Source organism: Echeneis naucrates, chromosome 20 (genome assembly GCF_900963305.1).
Source record: "Echeneis naucrates chromosome 20, fEcheNa1.1, whole genome shotgun sequence".
Lineage (NCBI taxonomy): Eukaryota > Metazoa > Chordata > Actinopteri > Carangiformes > Echeneidae > Echeneis > Echeneis naucrates.
Genome location: NC_042530.1, coordinates 4,897,707 through 4,921,603, shown reverse-complemented (window position 1 = coordinate 4,921,603; position 23,897 = coordinate 4,897,707). Strand labels below are relative to the sequence as shown.

The following is a 23,897-nucleotide window of genomic DNA, read 5'->3' as shown; positions in this document are numbered from 1 at the left end:
TGGGGGAAAGAAATGGGATTTGGGGTAATTTCTGTTTTGTTTTCTCTTGTTTTAAAGTGACATTTAGTTAGATGTTTGATATGTTTTTGGTTCAACTGGACCTGACTTTAGCCATTGGCAATATCTCCTTGCTCCACTATTGCCAATTTGGGACAGAGAACCACAGCCTCCTCCAGAAAATTAACACACCACTGGCAACCATCACCTCCAGCTGCTGCAGCTGAGGTGTTTCCAGGTACACAACACACAGGAGTTTGGCTCTGAGGTGTACCTGGATGCCAGTCTCAGTCCCTGTGGCATTCTGGTTGAGGAGACGAAAAGGCAGGCAGCTTATCCCTTGTTCTGGCAGGGCACCTAAGTAAGATTCTTTTTTCTCAATTCTCCCCAGACACACCATCCTGAGAAGCCACTTTTTCCTACCACAGGAAGCCCAAGAGAACACTATAGGTAGCAGTCTGACAGGCAAACTGAACCCTGGCCTTTTATATCCTGCCAGGTTTGAGAAGTTGGACATCACCCCTAAAAGCGCCCAGAAGATTAAGCCCGTTCTGGAGCGCTGGATGGCCGAGGCTGAAGCCCGCCACCGATCCGGCATGCAGAACCTGACAGAGTTTATCGGCAGCGAACCTTCGAAAAAACGCAAGCGGAGGACCTCTTTCACCCCGCAGGCGCTCGAGATCCTCAACAGCCACTTTGAGAAGAACACACACCCCTCTGGACAGGAAATGACGGAAATAGCCGAGAAACTGAACTATGACAGGGAGGTGGTTCGCGTCTGGTTCTGCAACAAGAGGCAAGCCTTGAAAAATACAATAAAGCGCTTGAAACAGCCCGAACTTGGCGCAGCTGCACCAATGGACCCTCTCACTGATTCTCTAGAGGAGCTCCCGAAATGAACGAGCTCTCCGGGAAAAAAAAAGTGGAGTGGAAAAGTGGCAGCCATTGAAACCAACAAATGTGGATGAACTCATCTTGAATTGAGAACTGAAAAATGCTCCCAGTCACCTGGATGGACAGTCATGAGTTTGCAAACAAAAACTATGTGTTGTCAGTGTGATTACCACAGTTATGTAAATGACCTTGGCGAAACCAAAAAGAAGAAAAAAAGAGATTAATATCTGAGAATTATGTAAAAACATATGGTGTGCTGTTTCAAAGAGTTATAGGTTCTGGCCTTACAGACCAGACCATCGCCCAAATTTTGGTTCCCACGAGGGATTTAGTAAAGAGATCATACCAAATCAAAACACTATTTACCAAAGTCTGTTGCATCTGAGTACTAAGAATAATTTTGTAATGTAAATGTGCTCTAAATTTTTACATTTGTACTGGCAAATCTAAGCTATATGTGTGAGGTTGAGTATACATTTTATCTTTGTCTCGCTTACTTTTTTCTTCATTGTTTTTATGTAAATATCTAAAACGAAAAAAAAGAAAAATGCTGTCTTCAGATTGAAATCACACTGATAAAGTTCTCTTTTGGACAAAAAAAAAATACCCTTGCTGTTAAACAATTGCATAATAATGTTGTTTGCCTCCAATTTGTGTTTCATCTGCAAATATTTTCAGTCACAGTGTAACTTTGTACAACTTTTACAGGAATTTATTGATAATGTCATGAGATTGTTTCAGAGGACAGAGGGAGAGTAAATGAAGGGCAGTCTCGTGACGATGACGAGAGGTTTCGGTGTCTGTTGAGTCTACTGCAGCTTTGTTTTGAGCTACTGTGTCATTCTGTTGCCAAAGCCTGATAGCCAAAGAACACACACACACATTCAGCTCAAGGACTGGGGAAGATTTTACCCTTTTATTTATTTGTGTTTACATGACTCTCTCCACCTTTTTTCTAAAGTGTTTTATTCTGTGGGTCAAGTTTAACAAAACAAAAACAAAAAAAGAAAGAAAACAAAACAAACAAACAAAAAAAAAATAACATGTCTAACATTGCAACAGTGTCCGCTGTCATTTCTTATCACGGCAATAGAAAAAAATCGTTTGGAAGAATTTTCCTGAAAGCAAATTTGCTATGCATGCTTCAACTCTAACCACACGAAAAAGGATTATTTACAGAGAAGGCAGACATCCCCAAAATGAAAGAAACACCTACGTTTTGCTAATATCGCTGAGAATAACACGTATTTTTACACAATGTACCCTTTAATTGTGCCCTGAAATGAACTAACCACGTGGTTGAAGCCGTCTGTTGCCGCTGACCAAACTACTGAGCTCATTCCAGTTCTGATGTTTTTCTGTAAAGATAACTGTTGTTTTGTTTGTATTCTGCATTTCTCTCAGCTAGATGAAGGTTTACAGGCATTACAATCAGCATTTTAATTGAAACATTTAGTTTTTTTCTTACCTCTTAAATAGCTTTGACTACTCTACATTGTATGTGCGGTTATTTTTTATTTTTTTTAGCATAATTTCATTGGTGGAAAGTTATTTTTGTCCACTAATATGTTTATGAATTAACTCTCCATGTTGTCAAAAAATCCAGGCAAAAAAAAAAAAAAACTGCTAATACAAAAGCCCATCGGGAGTGGGAAGGAAATAGAGGTGAACACTGAGAATAAGTGTCAGATTTCAGAACAAATGAACTTAATTTGAAGTGAGGTGAAATTTGATGCAATCTATTCAGAATCGTGCGTCGGCTTGATGTCTGTCCTTCCTTGTCACTTTTGTTATTTCAGTCTTTCAGTCCCCCGTGCACTGCTGTGCTCATCGTCACTGCCTGGACAAAAACACACAAACAGACACACAAAGAAAATGAAATGGGGGAAAAAAAGAAAACGATTCACTTGTGTTTGTTACTGCACCGACAGATTTAGCATTTTTATTTTGGTTCCAAGAGGAAAAAAAAAAAAAAATACATAAGACAAATCTTGGGCTAATAATTACGAATCGTCTGCGTCACCTGTCAGATAAATATATGAGAAAGCAGCAGCGGATCAGTTGTTAGGCTTAACAATAAAGCTGTAACCAAAACCAAAATAAATGAAGACATAAAAAGTCACAGATAGGAGTTATGCCTTTGTTCAACTTTTCGATGCTGGACCAAAGCTCTATAGTTATGCACATTGTACAGAGAAATAGATTCACGATGTTGACAATCTTTAAAAATCTGAGATAAAGAGAATTGAAAAGAAGAAATGTACAGTAGCTCATCCAAGGTTTACCTCAGCACTGTTCTTGTGAGAATCATACAAATGCCATACAAGCAGCAGCAGGTCAGAAAAGACAAGTAATTATTCTGCACTGTGTCGTCGATGTTCACCTTCAACGTGGAGTGGGAGACCGTGTGTGTTTATTAATTATGTCACACATGATTGTTTTATTTTTGTGAGCTGGGTTCCTGTTTCATCATTTCTCTTTTGTTGGGACATCAACCTCTGTTTCCACAGACCTGTAGACCCATGTGGAGGAAAGGGAGATTACAGTCATGTTGCTCTTAACCCAATTAGGATGATTTCTGAATCAGCTTTAAATACTTTTGTGAAATTTTACTAACATAAAGAGCGTGGTTTGATGTTTTGTTAATAGCTGAAGAACTTGAAACCAAAGCTGAAGAGCCTGCAGAGGTTGGTTTTCATTTTTTTATGACTGAAAACTGTACTTAATCTATAGAGCAATATCTGTTTGGTCAGTTAAGCAGCACTTTGTGTATTTCTTAAAAAAAAAGAAAAAAGAAAGAAAAAATAAGCTTCAAGTCTGTCACATTGATTTGTACCATAATTAGTAATAAACAATTGTTTGACATGAATTTTGTGTCATGTTTCCAGTGAAAAGTACAAAGTTAAATCTGGATTTTTGGCCTTTCTTTTACCATTAAAAAATAATATCACAACTGAATGAATGATTCCTCAAAGAGCTTCAGAAATAAACGGAAAATCTGAATAAAGCCTTTTTTTTTTGTTGGCAGCAGGAAAAAAAACACCTGAACTGCTGAATAAAAGCAGTGATGTCAAATTGTCTTTGTTTGAGTTGATGTGATATGCTGTGAACAAGATGTCTCTAAATCACACATTAAAACACATTTTATGTTTTAGTAATTCATTTATTCCAGATAATGAAACGAGACAGAAACTGATTAAAATCAGGATGGAAAACTGTTACTCTCTGGTGGAACTTGTGGTTTTAGTTTAAAATCACATATTTATAACTTAGTATTTGATGACTTATAGATCCAACGTTTTTATTCAGTCTTACTGTAGACAACTCACTGAAGAAGTAGCTAAATCCAGACGAGAAACTTCAAATCACACATTTTCTTATCTCAGTAAATGAAGCAGCAGTTTGTCTAAATCAAATTAGACACTGCTAATAATGCTAACTAGCAGCCAGCAGAGTAACTGATGTGGAAATCATGTAGTTCGGTGTGATTAAGCTAAACCTTTAAATCACAATATTAAATGTGTTAAATTGTCGATTATTATCTGTAATTAAGTGTGTTGAACTATGAGCAGCAGCTGAATCCAATCATGATGCTGCTGCTTCGGGACCATGAACAGCCGTCATGACTGGGTGACATTAATCTACACAAAATGTAAACGCATTAAATCATAGAATCATTTCTAATTGATTTAAGTAAACTGTAAACGAAGAGTGAGCAGACACGAGCGTGACAGAATGTGACCCCTACAACTGTGAATTTATCCTCACAAACTTCTATTTTCATTGTTCAAACGGAGGAGAAAGGTGAAAAAAGACTTCTATACACACAATTAAGATTTTCCAACATTTCTGTTGCACAATAAACAGCTTGACACTCTTTCTGTTTTACTGCAGTTTCTTTGTAAACCAGGAACGATGGATTGACTTATCAAGACTGACTTTGTACTGTAAAAAAATGCATATTGACATTCAAGAAAAAAAAAAAAAAAGCTTGTGATATACGGTAAAGTCTGATGTGGAGGTCAAAAGTCTCCGTAGCAGAAATATGCTGAAAACATTACTGATTTCTCTTTTCATCCTTTCAGGCTACTCGTATAAACCTGGTTACTGAGAGGATCCAATAAAATCTAAACTTGTGCTGACTTTCTCTCTTTGCAAGGTCACATCCAAGTTCCGTTAACTCATCCTGTACAAGCTTTCACGTTTAAGGTAGCATATAGTTTTGTGACACCTGACCTGCAGCTGGTGGCTGAAAGAATGAATGAAACCGGCTATTAGATTTGTTTAATGAGAGTTCCGTACATACAATACAATGTTGTACATACAATGTTGAGCAATTTATTCAGATTTCCTCGGGGTCAGTAGAGAAGAATACATGTCAGGTTTGCTTCTCATCAAAGCTTCATATGTTTGCTTCAGCAAATAACAACAAGACAAGTGTAAAGGAGACGAAATATATAAATAAACGCGGAGAAAGCCTTTTGAAACTAAACTCAAAAGTTTGATACAGCTTCCCTGTCCATGATGCCTTTGAAAAACAGGCAGGCAGCTGAAAAGAAAGTAGTAAATAAATAAATAATAATAATAAAAAGCACAGACAACATAAATTATTAACATTAGACTGAAAACTGATGTTCAAGATGCTTTTTCGTCTTCCTTTCAGCTCTCCAACCCCCGTCCCTTCATTTCAAAACACTAGATGCCTTTTTGAGTGGTGATGGGTAAGGTGTACGCGGCTCCAGCAACTTATTTGATATTCTTTTGTTTTCTATCCGAGCCATTTTCATTGTATTTGCCATTAACAGTGTAATTGTGCAGATGCAGCTCCTGACCCATATCTGTTTTCTCAAACTGTTTGTATTCTGCCGCCGATAAAAGTTTGCTTTCTAATCTCCCTCTGCTGCAGCACGGCGGTGTTAACAGCTCAGTTAAAAGAAGCCTAACACAGATATTATGGAGTAAACGTCAGGGTCTGTACTTTTCGTCAATCATCCTTCGATCCCAATCCAGTGAGAAAGAGTCAAAGCCAAAAGTTTTGTTCTGCTCGTGCACAGTTCCAGGTTTCATCTTTAATCCAACTAATCCAAAGTTGAATACTCTCTTGACACCTTCACCTGATTAAGTTTGAGAAAATCTACCCACATTAGTTCTTTTAGTTAAAGCACGCCGAGGAGAAGAGGCTCCTTTGCTGTAGCTTAAACATCTGAAATGTTTTTGTTAGTGATTAAAAGACTTTTCCATCAGCAAACTCAAACTAACAAATGTAAAACTATTTAAATCTACAATATGTGACCTGCACTTATTTACTTACTGATCACTAAAAATAGCTGTTCACTAATGATGCTCTGAGTCAAAGTCTATCTGTGAAACAGAACCAGGATTCATTCTTCGTCAGTCAGTGTAGATTAGAAGACTCGAGGTGGAACGATCTTTCCCTGCTGTATGTTTAAATATCAGCAGATTTATTCATATTCATATTCACGACTATTCCTTCACTTGTGAAATAAAAAGATTTATTTTAATGATGGAAAGAGTCACCCATTAACTTGTTCGACAGTTGGCAGAAAAATTATTTCCATTTTGATGATTCAATAATCTTTTAACTGTTTGTGTCTTCAGCTTTGAATGATTTCTTACTCTTTTCCTTTTGTAAGAGTAACGTGACCTGATGCCAAACTCTTGAAACTGTAAGGCCTCCGTCTCCAATCTCAGGCCAAGATTAGCCCGCTTTCATTTGTTCACCCTGGTGCCTCCAAAACTACAAGCACTGTTTTCCCAACTCTGAACGCTACAAATAATAAGTACGAATTAGATTTAGATGTTTAAACTGTCCTGAGTCAATAAGAAGAGTGATGATAGAGTTAGTGGAATAAGTAAAAGTATTTCAGACAGTTTAAACAATTTAACCAGAATCCAGGCGAAGAGTCGTGTGTCAGCCAAACGTCTGACTCGCTGATATAAAACATCCCCGTTCAACCTGCAGCCACCTGAAATTGTCCTGCACGGGGAGAGGGGCGCTGGATATAAATATTATGACATGTCGGCGCTCCAAATGGATTATGTTTCAATATCAGTCAGGACACAGAAACGCAGAGGTGGAGGGAGAGAGTTCATGTGCTGGATGCAGATGGTTTTAAATTGCTGCCTTTGTTTTCAATCAGGCATGAAGCATTCACTTTCCTTATCTTTCAGACAACGTGCGGTGGGCTGATGTTCTGGTTAAATGAACTGTCTGTATATCCCTCACCCTCCGCTCCTCCGCCTTCTTGTTTTCACTTCCTTCTCAAGGTTGAGATGTTGGTACACTGACTGTGAAGCTTGAGCTGCTCAGGCATCTCCCACTTTGCTGCTTTGCACACCCAGATGCCTCTGGGGGTGCAATTACCAATCCACACATGCAATCGAGGTTAGCCATGCATAAGATCCCTTTTGCTTTCACTGTTGTTTCTGGGGTTTTATTATTTCTTTCAGCATTATTAGCGATGACACGCTGTGAGGTATTTGGAGGCAGAGGAGTTAATAGCCCAGGTCTTTACTGAGACACCTGTCTGACTTTAGCAGCTGATTGCATTTAACTTCCCAGCAGCCCAGTTTTTGGGTGGATGTCTTTGGGCTGTGATGTCTCTGTTTTCCAGCTGCTTTAGCTCAGTGATTCTGTGCTGTAATTCTCAACCTAACAGGTGAGGCTGCAACATTTTCTGACTCTCGATTGCTGCTTTAGATTTCTACAATGCGTCAGATGAAAAACAATGATCAGCAACACTTTGTTTAATGGTGCACATCAAGCACTTTGATGGCATTTCTGTAAACAATGACTGGACTGTACTTAATCTTCCTAAAGGGACCAAAAGGCCTCTTTTACAGCAAACTTTCATGCCAGTCATCAGTATAAGAAAGTGGCTGTTTAAACTCAGAGCTCAGTCTGAATTAAGGAAGTCAATGTCATGCAAGATTTGTCATTTACATTTAATCTTTTAAAACGAAGCCTGATTCGATGTTTTCTTCACCAAATTTTGGTTCATTTTTCTGAACAGACGCTGATCTGATTTTCAAAATCTTTCAAATAGGTTAAAGTTACAAAGGTACGAATGTAAATATGAGAAATGAAAGGTTAAAATGTCAGAGTCAAAAATCTGGAGAAAGCATTCTCAACAAAACTTACAAGTATAAATACTTGTGCTTTTATGTTTTATTCTAGCAGCATCAATTATTACAAATTAAAAAAGTTCATGCTCATATATTTCTCTACATTATGGACTGGAAACCTAAATGAAAATATAAACACAAGTTCAAGGCTTCATCAGATTTGTGTGGCTGCAATGCAAGCAATGAACCATTTTACATATTGTTGAAAAAAATTCTGAATTTATTCACATCATTTGTTATTTTTACATGAATTATTGACAACTTTCCTTCTCTTTGCATTGTCCTTTTTGCTGTTCCCCAGTGAAGGTTTATCTTTTCTTATTTTGTATTTTCTGGCTTTGAATTTTTATTTGCAGTCTTTATTTTTATACGAACAGTGTATCATCGATGTGCGATCGAAGCTGCTAAAAATAAAACTATTTGAAAAAATTGGAGTTGAGGTTAACCCTTAAACTGCTATGGAGATTTAAAAAAGGGCAAAAACACTCTGCGGCGGTTGGTGGGGGGTGATGAAATGCTCAGGGGCCCACTGTCACATCATCTATATGTGCACAGCCATCCTTATGTATGGGAATAATTATATTTTGAGCCACGAAACAATGTAGCACTTTATCTAAAATATGATCATATCACACTGCCTGAAATGTCTGACTATGAGCTCACAGCTGCAGAGTCCCCTCATTGTCAGGTAGTTTGTAAGCCGTGCATGGAAATCCCATCGGCAGAGTGCAACTCTCCTGCACACGGGTCATCACAGCTTTAAGAGCCAGAGGAAAATAACTGGCCCTGCCCTCCATCATCCTCTCATCCCGCTGACCTCTACGTACAGGATAGTATACTTACAGCACATACGGCAAGAGGGCGCGAAAGAGAGGAGGGAATGATTGCATATCTGAAGGCATCGAGAGAGCAGATACGGACTGCAGAGGAGTGACGTGCTCGGACACATCCCTGCCTTCTTATTAGTGAAGGTCTGTACAGACACTTTGGGCCTTTTTTACGGGGCCATGATGAAACCCCCTCTTCATGAATCTGTGGAAAATGGCCAGGGGAAATCACAGATGAGAATCACTCAAAGACAGGAAGATGTCAACAGGCCCATAATGATAGCTGATGGCCCCAGACCACTCTGCCCTTTCCCCACTCAGCCTTACCTGCCCAAGTTGAACTGCACCAGAAAACATAATTAGAGGTAAAACAGAGAGACGGAAGCTTTATTTCTGTGTTTTCTGTAAGCAGCGATCTTTGTTTTATACGTCTGGGAGTCCTTTTTTTCCCCTTCCCAATCTCTCTTTCACTTCATGGAGAGGAGGAGGAGGAGAGCTCCCTCTGTGAGATGCCAAGGTGCTCCCAGTCCATTGTGCTGCTGGCTGTCAGGTTAAATTAGGGAGTACAGGCTCCGTGAGTGTAAAAAAATCAATACTTGATGGAAGATTGCTCCCTGGAAAATCTGTTTTGATTCCAGGATTAATTCTTGACCAAAGGCTCCAGCAAAATGACAGGCCATTAGCCTGAAAATGAACACATTCTGCAGTGGAAATTGGATGGAAATGTGTCAGGTGATTGCCCCGGCTGGTTGTTTTGATTCTTTGAGCAAGGGGACTTAAGGTGTGGCTGCTGTGAATGAGGCCTGCAGGCCGACTCCATTTCCAGAACAGAGACAACTCCACGGTGGCCTCTGGTTATTCTCAAGGCCATTGTTGTCCAGTGGCTGCAAATGCATTCCACCAAGGTGAAATGCATTCGCTGCCTCCTGTGCTGTCCATAAAGCAGGGCATGAAGAACGAGAAAATCTGAAAATGAAACAGAAAGGATTTCTCCCCCTTTTCTCTGCTCAACAGTGGGGAAAAAAAAAACAACTGAGATGCATTATTGATAAGTCGATAATGTGTTGGTCATGACAGATTACATTTTCTTCTTTGAAAACTTAAACAGGAAGCTCCAAAGATGCAGCGGACAGGGATTTGACCAGCTGGAGCGTTCAGGCTGCACTAAATGTGAAGCATGTGAAAGCCAAACTGTGGAGTTGATTTCTGAGAATCTAACTTCTTCTGACTGAAATATTTTGGAATAATTTATTAGTTTTGTCTGAAAAGGCTTTTGAGTTCTCGTCAAAAACATGAAAATAGTACAATAATATGTGTACAAAATAACATTGTTTTCACCTCAATCATTTTAAAAAATAATCAGTCAAAGTCAGCTTTATTGTCACTTCTTCTGTATGTAGAAGATACACAGAGGAATTGAAATTAAGTTTGCTCTTTTGTCCTCTACGGTGTAACGTAGAACCAAAGAAAATGGGTTGGAGAATATAGAGAGCAGAGAAAAATACAAGTACAAAATGAATTCAATATAGAAGTTAGAAATTAAAAATATAGACTGTACAATATCATAAAAATAACATGCCAAAGCAGCCAGAAATATTGGAATCTGGAATATAGAAAAGCTGTGCTGGGAGTGAAAGGGGAATGTGCAATTTGTGAATGTTATGTGCGTAACATTATTGTACATACAGACCTCACTGAGGTTAGATGAGCCGTGGCCATGTTTAAGAAACAGCTGTGCAATAGCAGCAGCTCTTAAAAAGTGTGGTGGGCAGAGTCTTTGGTGAGTGCAGCTTTCTAACAGCCTGATGGATGAAGCTGTCTCCCAGTCTGGTAGCGCTGGCCCGTGGACTCCGGTACCTTCTCCCAGATGGCAGCAGACTGAACAGGGGGTGAGTGGGGTCCGTGGCAATGGTGACAGCTTTCTGAGAGAATAGTAATGATAATCAGCTTTTATTTTTCCAAATGCAGATCAATTACCCAGTTTTGAAAAGTTACATGGTTAACAAATAAAAAGGCAAACAAATGCATGACAGACCAATGTGACTATTTTTAAATAAAACACAGTCCAGGTTTAAGCCCCTCTTTGAAAAGTGTTTTTGTTCAAAACTTTTTTTTTTTCCAGGTGAACCTCCTGAAACCATCTTTGATCTTTAAAGTTAGCTGGAAACCCAAATACAGATAGGAAAGGCAGTTTTATTTTTTCCACTGACCAAGAGGTCATTTTCCACGATCAATCTAACTCTTCTGACTTTATTTCTTGATTTGTCAGTTTTGTTCCTGAGAAAAACAGAAAACATTTTTAAAAACTCAACACCTGCAGTGAATCTAACATGGAATAACTCGGATCAGCTCTGATGCCTGCGGATGTTTGATGATGGTCAGTTTTATAGTGAGGTTTTGGCGCCACCCTAAGGAAACAATAAAACAATACTGTTTTGTATATTCATTGCAGTTAATCATGTCATCTATGAGTTAAAAAAAAAAAAGGTTTTTGCCAAAACTTGAAGAGCATTTATGGTGTTTTTTTTTTAATTGGTTTGATATAAAGCGAGCCAAAGCAGACCTGTTAAATTTGAGGTAACAAAGTTTCAGAGAAGGAGAGACTGTAAACATGAAATGTAAAGTCTGAAAACATAAAAAGGAAAACTGTAAGGACAGGAGGAGTGCTTAGTTTTAAAGATAAAATATAAGATTAAAAAATATGTTTTAGATATTTCAACAGAACAACAGAATTATTTTTCATTATTTTTTATCCCAATGATTATTTTATATGAGGTATCTTGCATTATTTAAACTGTGAGCCGCTGCAATAATCATCACAGACAGATTTACATCATTACAGGCTGCTGTCATCGTCCAAATCCGAGGTAAAAATGTTACAATTATACTCAAAGGGTTTTAACACACGCCCAGCTGTTGAATAGAAAACAGGTTTTTATTTTAGATTAGTTTTTAGTGGTTTAAAGAGGAAAGTGCTGCCGGCGCTCTGCAGCTTAAAGTTGGTAAGGAAGAAGAAGTGGAGGAGGCGGGGCGGGGCGCACGATGATGACGTAACATCGCTAAGCTAGCGGTTGTAGCTGAAGCAGCGGGGTTGGCGCACGGCCGGTTGTTCGGATGTCCACAAAACACAAACATTTACCTTCAAAGCTGCTTTAATTTTGAGTCCCAGTCGAAGATGTCCTGGCTGAGAGCCGTGTCGGACGCCGGGGAGGATGTTTTCGACGAAAGTGCGGACGATCTGAGTCTCCAGACCAAAGAGTGGACCTCCAACATGAAGAAGCGAGTGAAGGTAAAAAAACAAACAAACAAACAAAACAAAACACAACACGGATGTTCATCCGGGAGGTAAACACAGATCTGTGGTCTGAAGGAGAAGTCTGATGGGGGGGATGTTCCGGGCAGGACGGGTATGTGGACGGGGTCGATGCCGGGGAGGAGGCCTCCCTTCAGGCCGGGTTCAACCAGGGCTTCAGGGAGGGAGCTGCTCAGACTGCCGCTGTGGGCCGACTCAAAGGGATCATCAGGTAAACATCCACCGGGGGTTTATTTTACATTTAATGAATATTTATTTATTTATTTCTCTGACCATCTGGTCAGAAAACTCCTCTTTTAACTGCCTGTTGACTCACACTGATTAAAAAATAAAAGTAAAGATCAGCAGATGTTTGAAGATTACATGGAAATGTTTATTAGAAGAATTACAGCAGAATAAAATAAATCAATAAAAATCTCATTAATAGGCCCTCAGCCTTTCCTCTTTATAAATGACTTGGATGCAGGATATTCTGCTGTGGAGATTTTAGCCCCTTTCTTACACGGAAAGGTCACGAACCTCTTTTGTATAGCTCATTGTTGATGTGTCTTTTTGTTGTCCAGACCAGTCCAGTCACCTGTCTGTGCTGTTGTGTCTGACACTGTTGCTTCTTTGTATCTCAACACAGCGCTATATGGTGCTGGTACCAGATCGAGCATCCAGAAAACCCCATCCCCGCCTCGGTGATTGAGCTTCTGCAGCAGGTTTCACAGCATGAGGACAAAATTACAGACAGAATCAGAAAGGCTTTGGAGAATCCTCCTCCCAGTGTCAGCGACATCTCGGAGAGCATGGAGGACCTGGAAGTGGAGCAGGCAGGTCGCAGCTGTTGTGGAGAGGGACGTGAAGAGACGGGCTGCTGCAAGAAAGGAGAAGAAATGGACCTGGATGTTTGTCACCAGCCACAAAAGCTCTCCTCAGCTTCCACTGACTGCTCTTCCAGCTCAGATGAAGGTCTGAACCTCCTTCTGCAGCGCTGCGTGGATGTTGTGACAGAGCTCGGACTGCCACAGGAGTTGATCGGCCACATAGAGGAGCTAAAGAATATGTAGCCACCAGGGCTCATGGACCGAAATCACAGCAGGGTCACTGAATGGGAACATAAACTGTTAACCCGCTCCAAGTGCAAATTCATTGCACACTGAACTGAAGTATTTTTGATGTACATAACGTGAAATTGGATTTTTACATTTAAATATTTTGAAAATAAACATTTATTTGCTTTATTTCACTGCATTTCTACCATTCTACTTATTGTGTGCACATTGGATTGAAAAAAATTTCCCTTTTATTTGTTACTGTTAATAGGCTGTAAATGTAATATGCTTAAGCTTCACATTCCTGATTACGCTTTCATAGTTTGTCTCGGAAACATAATTTCTTTTGGATAGAATAAAAAAGTCAGATGTGGTCACAAAATTTTAGGTATTACAGAAACTAGAGTTTGAAGGGCCCAGGGCTGCACATAGATAAACTTCAAGGTTCAATCGTTATTACAATTAAGAATTTATTCTATCTTCAGGAAGATTTTAATATGAATGAATGATAATCTTGTTTAGCTGATGAACTGACCGACTGTAGTTTTTTTTTTTTTTTTTTGGCATAAAACATCCGTAAACGCAGCGATCGGAAATAAGCTTCTAGTTTCCGAGCAGCGCTTGAATGCAGCAAAACTCTCGGCGCACATTAGAATGACGTCATGCGCTCGGACCAAACCGCGACCTCGCTGCTCCGGCTAAGCTAAAAGAGCTCATACCAAACAGATGCTCCGCAGTAAATAAGGCTTTTTAACCAAATGTGCCACATTAAACCACAAAGTTGTACCTTGGGAACAGGTAACCGATGTGGCGGCGGTGTTTCTAACCAGAGGCGGTCACATTTCAGCGGCTCATGCTGCCGTGTTTTAAGTTTACCGCAGCTAGCTGGCTAGCTCATTTCTGTTTGTTTTTTTTTCCCAGCGAATCAAAAGTGAAACAGGAAGAAGAAGCTACATGAGTGAAAGACTGCGGAGGCCGTCTCAAATAAAACTCCACCGAGGTATGTTTTCTGACATTATCATCGTTTAAACTGCAGCTAGAAAAGGGCTGTTATTACCTGATGCTGACAACAGGGTGTAGCCATGATTTAAAATCGGACCATCAGCTGTTGGATTGTCATTTCCGACCCTAAAAAGGATCTTAACACTTCAAAATCCAAAGTCCTTCATCCTACATAAATGGGGAGCCAACATTTCCCCCCTCATAGCATTTAATAGGAGAGTTATATATTACCAAACATTGTGGCCACATGACGTTTAGATGAAGATAAAGCCCTGATCAGTCTTTGTAGCTGTAATATTTCACTTAGTTCATCCGGTTTGATGTTGATTTTTTTGGTAAAATTACAGCTAGCTATATGAGGTTGAATGTTTGGTGACACCCACCAGGAAAATAATAATAGTAATAATGCAATGCATGACACACTTGCATTGGTAACAAGAGCAGAAGAAATCAAACGTTTATATTTATTATAACATCCACCTCATCTTTTATTTCAAGTCTCTGATTTATCATAGTTTGTGTAGACTTTTCATAATTGCACTGTCATGTTTTATCTGTCTGTTGATTAAAGCACCAACTTGTACAACATTTTATCTCATATTCAATATGATGACAGCAAATATTGTATTGATAAGATGCCAGTCCCCGTTTCAACCTGCTACTTCATAACACACACACACACAAATATTTTATTGTAGATTGAGTACAATTAATAATTAATCTATAATTGAGTTAATAAATAATGGAAAAAAATATTAAATGTTAATAATTAATTCAGTAATATTGCTTTTTTTGCTTTTAGGTACCAACTGTATCTGCACATGTAAACTCGGTAGCTTCCTGGCTTTAGCAGCAGTTTGACCCTCTTCATCATGGACTCCTGAAAACTTCAGGCTTCAGCGACTCAGGTCGCTTGCAGCTGTTGTGGATCAGAGGTCGCCATTCAGCCTCCAACCTGTCTGACTTCCTGAGCAAGAGGGAGCAAGCAGATGGGGAACTGCTGCTTTCAGTCTGAGAGTCCCTGTGGCAGTGCGGAGGAAAGAAGTGTTTTACTGGAACATGATTCAAAGGCAACAGTGTCCGCAGGTGTTATAGTTGTGGAGGGCACCTGTGGTCCTGACGGAGATGAGAATATGGGGTAAGATAACTTTGGTTGAATTTTTCTCCCCCAGTCATGTCTGTGTTATTGTGTGGTTTGATTATACAGTGGTACTATAGAAGAACTAAAAACAACTCAATGTTTATAGTAATAGGGAGTTCGGTGAGGTGGCCTGAATTTCCTGTTTGCCTTGGACATGACACACAAATGTTGCCAAGCGACTAAATAGCACGTTCCAGTTTTCCCCAATGGTTTCTTTGTGTCTTAGAATGATATTATGAAAGGATCACATCTAAACAAATGAACCAACTCGTAAAAGGAAGTAATGAGCGTATGTTAACACTGAAACTTCTGTTGAGGAAGTGAAGAGAAATCTGTCTTTGCATGGAACAAGCAAACAAACATAGGGTGACAAAATGTATTTTAAACTGTAAAAGCTATTAAAATAACTTAAATTTCCCCCTTGGTTTTGTGTAGGTTGGTTACAGAATCTCAGACTAATATGCAGAGTACTCAGGCTTTAAATGGCTGTAGGGGAATTCCCCATGTGTCAAAAAATTTCTGGGTTAGAAATAATTCTGGCATTTTGTGCTAAAATAGTGGGCGTTGTGTTTACAGAGATAGAAATTACTGCACTACAGGTCTCTCGATTCTGATTTAACTTCGAACACAGCAAGATTCTGTGGAAAACCTTATCTGTGGTCACATATCTGTTCTGGGTTCCTGGAGCTTTTACTTCTTAGTAAGTTTCAGCTTTCTCTATGTTTTGCTGTATTTTCTCGTGTGGCTCATCCTGTGTTATGCTTCTCAGGAAGAAACATGATGTGGCCAAGATAAAGGAGGAAGAAAAGGCTGAAGCTGTGCAGGTGAAGCAGAGTTCTGAGAATGGAGAGTCGGAGCCCAATAACGCTCAGGAGAATGGACCCTTGAAGAAGGAAAGCGTCCAAACAGCAACACCTTCTAAAGAGGAAACAGCCACCGGAGAACAAGAACATATGGAGGATTCCCAAGACAACACTGGACAAGCTGCACTTCTGCAATGCACTTTAAAATCCCATCAGAAATACCATGCTGCAGCTGACTGGGAGGCTTTTACAGAAACAAATGTGACGCCAGAACAAGATCCAGCATCTGTGGAGGACAGAATCCCAGATGGCATTTCACAGATTGCTGAATCAGTCTGCCCTGAAAAACCTTCTTTTACTGAGACAACCACAACAGCAGAGCACATTATAGTGAAGACTTCTCACGATGATAAGACAGCAGCAGGCTCCAGTGTTACTTTTGATGATGCTGCCACTGAGCCATCTGGAGAGTTTTCTCAAAATAACCAGGTGCTCCCAGTGCCAAACACTCAGGTGGATGCTGCAGCTTGTCAGGTGTTCCCCGTTCCCGAGGTCAGTCAGGGGAACAACACAGACATTCTGATCTGGTGAGTTATCTCACAACACTTTGTGAATATACATTTTATGAATGACTTTATTCATTTAAGATATAGAAATACTCAACATACGTTGTTGAAGTTGTTGAAATTAGATAAATGTTAGGATTTTCAAAATCTTGGGTCAATACGTATCGATAGATTTGACTCTTCCTATTGTGGCATACTGTGAAATTTCCAGTGACTCATTTAAATGCCTTGTATTTTCCCACCAACAGCTCTAAAACACAATATATTTGGTTCATTATCATTTTTTATAAATAAATCCTCATATTTGAGGGGACGTGGCTCAATGGAAGAGTGCATGCTTTGCACGCAGAGGCCACGGGTTCACACCCCAGCCACAATGCAAACCAGTAGTAGGCTTGTGCCAGTTCCAAGTCTGGAGAAATCGGAAAGGTTGCGGTGGAAAGGCGCATCTGGCGTTAAAAAATCAATCATGAAAGTCACAGTGCTGACTTACTGTGGGAACCTCAAAAAGTTAAAAAGCCCAAAGATGAAAAAAAAAAAAATTGAGACGCTACAAACAGCAAACTTTTGTCACATTTATCACAGAAAATGCCTTAGTAGAAAAGAAATTACAAAACAAAATGAATCTTATTTTTCAGGCTTTTCTTTAAACCTGCTTAAAATGATTTATATAGAACAATGAGAAACGAGATTAATACTTTATCTCTTTGTTGAAGTGGTGCTAACCTGTTGGCATTTGCTAACTGAAGTAAATTCATATTGCTTGAATTAAAAAGCAAAAAACACCAGGAACCTCAAATGGCAAACACCACAAAGTGACAAATCTTCACCACTTCAAAAATCCCAGAGATTATTTATATCGCAGTGGAATAAAGTGTTCTGGGCATGCACTGTTTTTAACAGATGTCTGAGTCAGATTGGCCACCATTCGGTTTATCATATGAAGTGTGAAGTTTCAGTGTTTCTCACAGCAGAATTTCATGCACTAGGTCAAAAAGACCATCTGATTAGTTCCATAAAATATTTATCAGTGTGTTGACGGAAGGACAAACTTTATTTTATGACTAAATCCAACCTTTGTGCGGTCAGTAGATAACTTTTTCCTCATTCTTTATCCAGTGCTGTGACAGAGGATTCAGACAATGGGAGTTCTTCAGCGTCCCAACAGGCTTTTCCTGAAAACATAAAAAGTCACGCTGTCTCTGAGTCTTCCCCTGGATCAGAGCCTGCAGGATTCAGTCGTGAAGAATGCGACTCCGCCAACTCTGTCCCAGCGCCAGAAGCCGCTCCTCCAGCAGACGCCTGCGAGAGGTCAGTGGGTTTACGGTTTGTGATATCAAAACAAGTCACTTGTTGACAGAGGGCTCGTCCTTTTTGACAGTCTCATCATGGCCAATAGGGGGCGAAGCAGCACCAGAGAGTGTCTGTATCCTTTTTTAGATTTGCATACCTCTGTTCTCCAACTCCATAAATGAATGACATTATAAAATTCAATTTAAGCAGCTGATTTAAGGTGCTACTATTTTGATATGAGTGTAGAGTTGGCTAGAGATTATTGATTAGATACAAAGAAGAAAAAGTAACTGAAATGTGTTACTCTCCAGCCCAAAGTCTGGTCACAATGAAAACCCAGATTCAACGTGTTCAGCCACAAGCTTGAAGGAGGTCGCCTCATTGGAGGAACTGGACATTGGGGAGGAAATGATGCTGAAGGAGCAGAAGAAAGATGGAGATGTTGCCAAAATGAAGGAGGATGATGTGATGAAAGAAGAAAATGCTCCCTTGGAGATGGAGACTGGGAATGATGCTGGGATTCAGGAACTAACTGGAGAAGAAGAACAGCTGGGTGGTGGTGATGATGATGTGGTCCTGAAAAAGAAACGCTCTAATGAAGGTGACCTGGAGAACAGGTTTGTAAAGACCAGTTTTGGTCTTTGTAGTCCTTAGTTAAATTTTGCACCTGATGTGTCATCTATTTCATCAGTTGACAGACTTGATAGTGCCTGTAATTATAAAAGAAGATGTTGAGGGAGGACACAACAAAGGAAGTGGCTGTTTAAACTGTTTAAAGTGAAGTTTGTCTCATTTCCATAGGGACTGTTGGGGGGGGGGGGGGGGGGTGTTGTTTTGGCATTCAATACTGATCCACCACAAAGTAACGGCTGAGTCTTTCTCTTCTGAACCATGTGGTTTTCAGACCTGACCACTCTGTTCCCACTGAATACTGGACAAAGGTCTCAGTTATTTTCCCTACTCACTATTTTTAGGGGCTTTTATCAATTTGTACTGTTACTACAGTACACGGAGACGTGAGTTAATACACATTTAGTGCCCTGTGAGTGAGTTCTTTCAGACTTCAGGGATTCTGTATCTGGAGTTGTTTTTCATCCTCACTGGGAATATTTGTTGGTTATCAGAATTTTACATATTTTCAGCCTTCTCCCTCATGTACTGAGCGTTTGTTTTCCCCCCTTCTTCTTTTTTTTTTATTTCTTTTAGTGATGAAGACCTGTACAGAGGGGCCGAAGAGCTGTCCCAAAACAATAAACCAGGACCACCCTCTGTGTTTGAAACTACATGTCAGTACAGCCACAGAATTAAACTACAGCAGGGATTACAAACACTACTTCTGTTTCATCATGCAGAACCTTGACAATACTTTTGTTTTGTCTATTACATGCTCTTCCTTTTCTTTCTGTTATTCAGCTTTAAAGGTGGAGGACAGATGCAGTTTGACCCCGGCGGTGGACATCCTGTCATACAGCGAGAGAGAGTGGAAAGGAAATACTGCCAAAAGTGCTCTCATTAGAAAGGTTGTTGCCTGTAGCTTTTTGGTACAAGTGTTTTAGATTAAAGCCAGTTGTTTTTTTTTTTGGTTTTTTGTTTTTTGTTGTTGTTGTTTTTTTTTCACATTAATGGATTAAAGACTTCCTGTGGTGTACCTTTGTGCGGCTGCAGGGCTATAAAGAGATGTCTCAGAGGTTTGGCAGCTTGAGGAGAGTGAGGGGAGACAACTACTGTGCACTCAGAGCCACGTTGTTCCAGGTGCTCTCCCACAGCACCCGGATGCCTGCGTGGCTGCAGGAAGAGGAGGACATAACTGTGGTAAATGCTCACTCTTTTCAGGCGTGGGAAATCGTACCAGTCGATGATGGTTATTGCTGCTCTCACACAATATTTGCAGGATGGAAAAAAAGGAGGACAAACATGTGGGACATGTTGAGGGTTTATTCCAAGGTTGTTATTGTTTTCCACAAAGTTAAGAGATAATGTCGCTGGGTCCTTGGCTTCTGTTCCACTGGCTCTTCAGATTGAAAATGAAAAAGGAAAGGCTGGAAATTGTGCTACAGTATCCTGTGTGGTTAACCAGGCCTGCCAAGCCTAGTTATTAATTACATGGAGCACAGAAATGTTCATATGAAAGAATCAGAGAACTAAAACAAAATAATGTAGTCCAGAAGACTGACCGGCTAGTCTGACATCTGTTTTATCAGCGCTTCAGCTGGTGTTAATTCACTTTTTTTGACATCTTCCTGTGGTAATTCTCTATGTTTACAGCTGCTGAAGCAACTGGAGGCCCAGGAAGGTCTGATAAGTCAGTGGACCTTTCCTGGAGTGTGCGTGGGAGATGGGGCAGGAGATGTCGTCCAGCAGCTCAAAGGCTACATGGAGCTTCTCCGAAATAAGGTGCGCGCTGCAGATTTGTCCTCTAATGTGCGTACGATGAGAAAGTATTTTAAAGACACGAGGTGAGCAAACCACAGCACTATTTTTATGCCATCCACAGACACTGAGGGCATTGATATTCATCCACGGGCTTTTTGGATCTGATTGCTAACATATGTTAAATGGAGGCAATTTTCTAAATGCTGCACTGCTTCATCCCTCATGGCTTTTTCCCCCGTATGTCATTAACACAGCCTTGCCCTGCTCAACAGGATTTTGAAGGTTAGATGGACCCTCAACCTCAAAGAAACAGTTGAACTGTTAAAACCACAGAGCCTCTTTACTACGACAGTATGCTGAATTTATAGTCAGCTTCCACCACGGGTAACTTGTGAGGAGCTCTGGTGTTTACTGCACACACGTTTCTTAAAAAAAAGTCAGACTCCTGATGCTATAAGAGAGAAAGCTGTGTGCTTTTTTTTTTCTCTGTCTGTCGGTATGGATCAAATATAGTCTGAGAACAGAAGAGTGCCGTGTTATTTTGGTCTGTGCTGGTTCCACAAATATGACCTGTAATGTGTTTTTATATAGGGAATAGGCGAAATGCAAAAACACCTTAGAATACAAAAGCCTTTCAGTAAACTGTGTGGGTTTTTTTAGGTTATTTTTGAGGCTGATGTTTTTTTTGTAAGGAAAGTCCCCTTTCAACCAAAAGCCTCAGTAGAAATGTCTCCCTTCACATTCCTGTCCACCAAAGGGAAAATAATTAATTAGAGATTAAAGATAATGGTTTTGTTTTAGGACTGCTGCAATGTTTTCAAATAGGGTTAAAACAAAAATGTAACTATCAGTTATTTTTCCAGTGAGCTGATCAGTGAATTGATCTCAAACCCCAAAGTTACAGCCTTTATATGCTTCTAATGACCAACCGATCTTTATATTTGTGAAGCTGGATCCAAGCAAGCTGTGCCATCACATAGAACAAAGAAAAGACTACACACAGCTGAGAAACTCTGAAAATGTAAACACATTTTCAATAATCACAACAGCTGCTAAATTTTGGAATGTTTTAACTCTGAGAGCTTTGATTTTAACAAGTGACCTTTGCTCCTGTGCTGCAACAGTAGAGCAACAGCGGGGGTATTTCCTTCTATTGAGCAAGCTGTTTACTTATTAACTGAATTCAAATTGAACAGTTCTGGATGAAATTAAACTCACTAAACTCTCACACTGGGCTCGATGAACGCTTTGTGAACAGATGCTGATCAAAACAGTCACTGAGTGATGCCATTTATTTCTGTCAGTGGCAGGCAGCAGTGGACTGTCCCTCCGACGTGGAGCGGCAGCAGCTGTGTGAGCAAGTGTTTCAAGGTGGAGAAGAGGAGCTCGGGCTGCTGGAGGCGCTGAAGCTGCTGATGCTGGGCCGGGCAGTGGAGCTTCACAACTGCATGCAGTGCAGCGGTGACGTCCCGCTCTTCTGCTGGCTTCTGTTTGCGCGTGACTCCTCTGACTGCCCGCACTCCTTCCTCTCCAACCACCTCAGGCACGTGGGCCTCAGTGCTGGGCTGGAGCAGGTAAGAGGGACTTAGACCTTCTTTTTATTTGGTTACTAGTAAAACTTAGACTCAGCTTGAAGGGTATTTAAAGACTGTACTGAATGTTGTACTGAGTTCATACACCAAATTCCTGTCTGGGAGTGTTTTGTGAATCGTTTCTGGTAACTGAGTGCAGTTAGTTTGCTGAAATGTTATCAGGCTTGCTTATGAACAAAACAATAATTAATGCCTGACATCTTGAGACCGGGCGTGCCACTTTCTGGGTGATAAAACGTGTCGGTGCTTGTGGTGGTGTTTAAAAAAATATTCTCTCATGAGCCCTCAGGACGAGGAGGAGGACAGATGCATTGCTGCCTGATGTAATTGATATTTTCCCCGTTTCTCATTCAAATATTTGTATGTGCAGAATCTCCACCCTTAAATACCATGTGTTTGAGTATTGTGTTGTTGGAGGAAGTCGGGCATAACTTCCCATGTAATCATGCAATTACCTCGCTGCTTTGCACAGGTGGAGATGTTCCTGCTGGGCTACGCCTTGCAGTGCACCATTGAAGTTTACAGACTCTACAAAGCTGACACCGAGGAATTCGTCACCTACTACCCAGACGACCATAAGAACGACTGGCCGTCGGTGTGTCTCGTCACGGAGGATGACCGCCACTACAATGTACCAATCACTGAAGCTGCAGAACTACACAGGGAGCTCAACTCAAGCTGATCGTCACTGCAGAGAAATCTACTGCCATGCAAACAAAACCCTCCTCAGGTTGATCAAAAAATAATACTTACACCAATTAAAGGAACAGCTCGGCATTTTAGGGAAGATCCTCGTTAGATTTCTTGTGAAGTGTTTGCTGAGAAGATACCACTCTGCAATTTATCTGCAATGAGAGCTTATCTCTCTCCTGCAGGGCAACTGCAAAAGATTCTTGGTGGAGACTAAGGTTTATCAAATGTTTGGACGGAGCCAGGCCCTGCTGTTCCCCTCTGTGCTAAAATAAGCTAAGCTAACGAGCAGCTAGCTACACCTTTTTATATTTACTGCACAGATCAGAGTGGTGTCTGTTCTCCTGTCTAACTCTGTAAGAACGTAAACAAGCTCATTTCCCCCAACTGCTGGATTGTTTCTTTAGAGATATGCTGATTTTGAGACCCTGTACAAGTTGTGGTTTACACACTTTTGTACACACTGTCCTGTAAGCCGGGTTTTCTATTTGTGTACATATATGGGTATGTAATATTCTGTGACGTGGCGTTTTTCGTCATTTTGAGTTCACATGGGGGGGAAAAAACGAAGGCCAAATTTTTCTGAGCTACTTGATAAAGATGCAACAGAGCTACCAACGCCCCCCGCCCCCCCAAAAATTTGATTGTTGGTATTTCCACTGGAAATTTGGCACTTTTTATATGTTAATTTATTCTTTTTCATAATGTCACAAAACTGACCGTCGTAAGTGGCTGAATTAGTCCATGAAGGGTTTGATGATTTATCAGGTTTAGACCAGATGACGATCAGAGGACTTGGAAGATTAATGGCTGCCTCTGTTGTTGTTCTGTGTGTCTGCAAGTGTGTGTGTGTGTGTGTGTGTGTGTCAAACCCGACGTGTAACATGTTGCCTTTAACCAAGCTGTTCAGAAGGGAAAAACTACACGTGCTGATGATGTTGCAATTAACTGGCAACAGTCTGAACCACCAGCTGATGGACTCAGTGGAAAAGGCTTGCTTGGTCCTCCATGTTGCCTTAGAAATAATGCACAATAAGAATGAATGTTGGTAATTTGTGATAAGAGACAGTTTGCCCAAATATCAGAGCAGGTGGTGAGTTAACAGTAAAGCATTCATTATGCCATTTGCAGGAATGTTCTTGCACTATCAGATTTTTTTGGTAGGGCATTTAAATAAAATGGAAGCAAATTTTTTGTTACGTGTTTTTTTTTTTGTTTGTTTG

The 23,897-nt window shown here is 40.3% G+C and overlaps 3 protein-coding genes across 3 annotated transcripts in view; all 3 read left to right on the top strand.

Annotated features, from left to right (window-relative positions):
- Positions 1 to 896, top strand: part of pou6f2 (POU class 6 homeobox 2) — a 60,645-nt gene extending 59,749 nt beyond the window's left edge. Inside the window, exon 9 of the mRNA XM_029529525.1 lies at positions 389 to 896. Within this exon, the coding sequence (XP_029385385.1) occupies positions 389 to 896 (508 nt within the window). The remainder of the gene's footprint in view (positions 1 to 388) is intronic.
- An 11,028-nt stretch (positions 897 to 11,924) lies between these two features.
- Positions 11,925 to 13,413, top strand: otulina (OTU deubiquitinase with linear linkage specificity a). Its single transcript, XM_029529435.1, has 3 exons — positions 11,925 to 12,153; positions 12,267 to 12,388; positions 12,806 to 13,413. Exons 1-3 carry the CDS (start codon positions 12,040 to 12,042, stop codon positions 13,227 to 13,229), a joined length of 660 nt encoding a protein of 219 aa, XP_029385295.1. The 5' UTR covers positions 11,925 to 12,039; the 3' UTR covers positions 13,230 to 13,413.
- A 459-nt stretch (positions 13,414 to 13,872) lies between these two features.
- Positions 13,873 to 23,865, top strand: LOC115061332 (uncharacterized). Its single transcript, XM_029529643.1, has 12 exons — positions 13,873 to 14,012; positions 14,136 to 14,214; positions 15,019 to 15,354; positions 16,127 to 16,747; positions 17,846 to 18,037; positions 18,331 to 18,636; positions 19,226 to 19,305; positions 19,433 to 19,539; positions 19,685 to 19,831; positions 20,285 to 20,413; positions 21,697 to 21,966; positions 22,457 to 23,865. Exons 3-12 carry the CDS (start codon positions 15,206 to 15,208, stop codon positions 22,664 to 22,666), a joined length of 2,211 nt encoding a protein of 736 aa, XP_029385503.1. The 5' UTR covers positions 13,873 to 14,012; positions 14,136 to 14,214; positions 15,019 to 15,205; the 3' UTR covers positions 22,667 to 23,865.
- Positions 23,866 to 23,897: the final 32 nt, after the last annotated feature.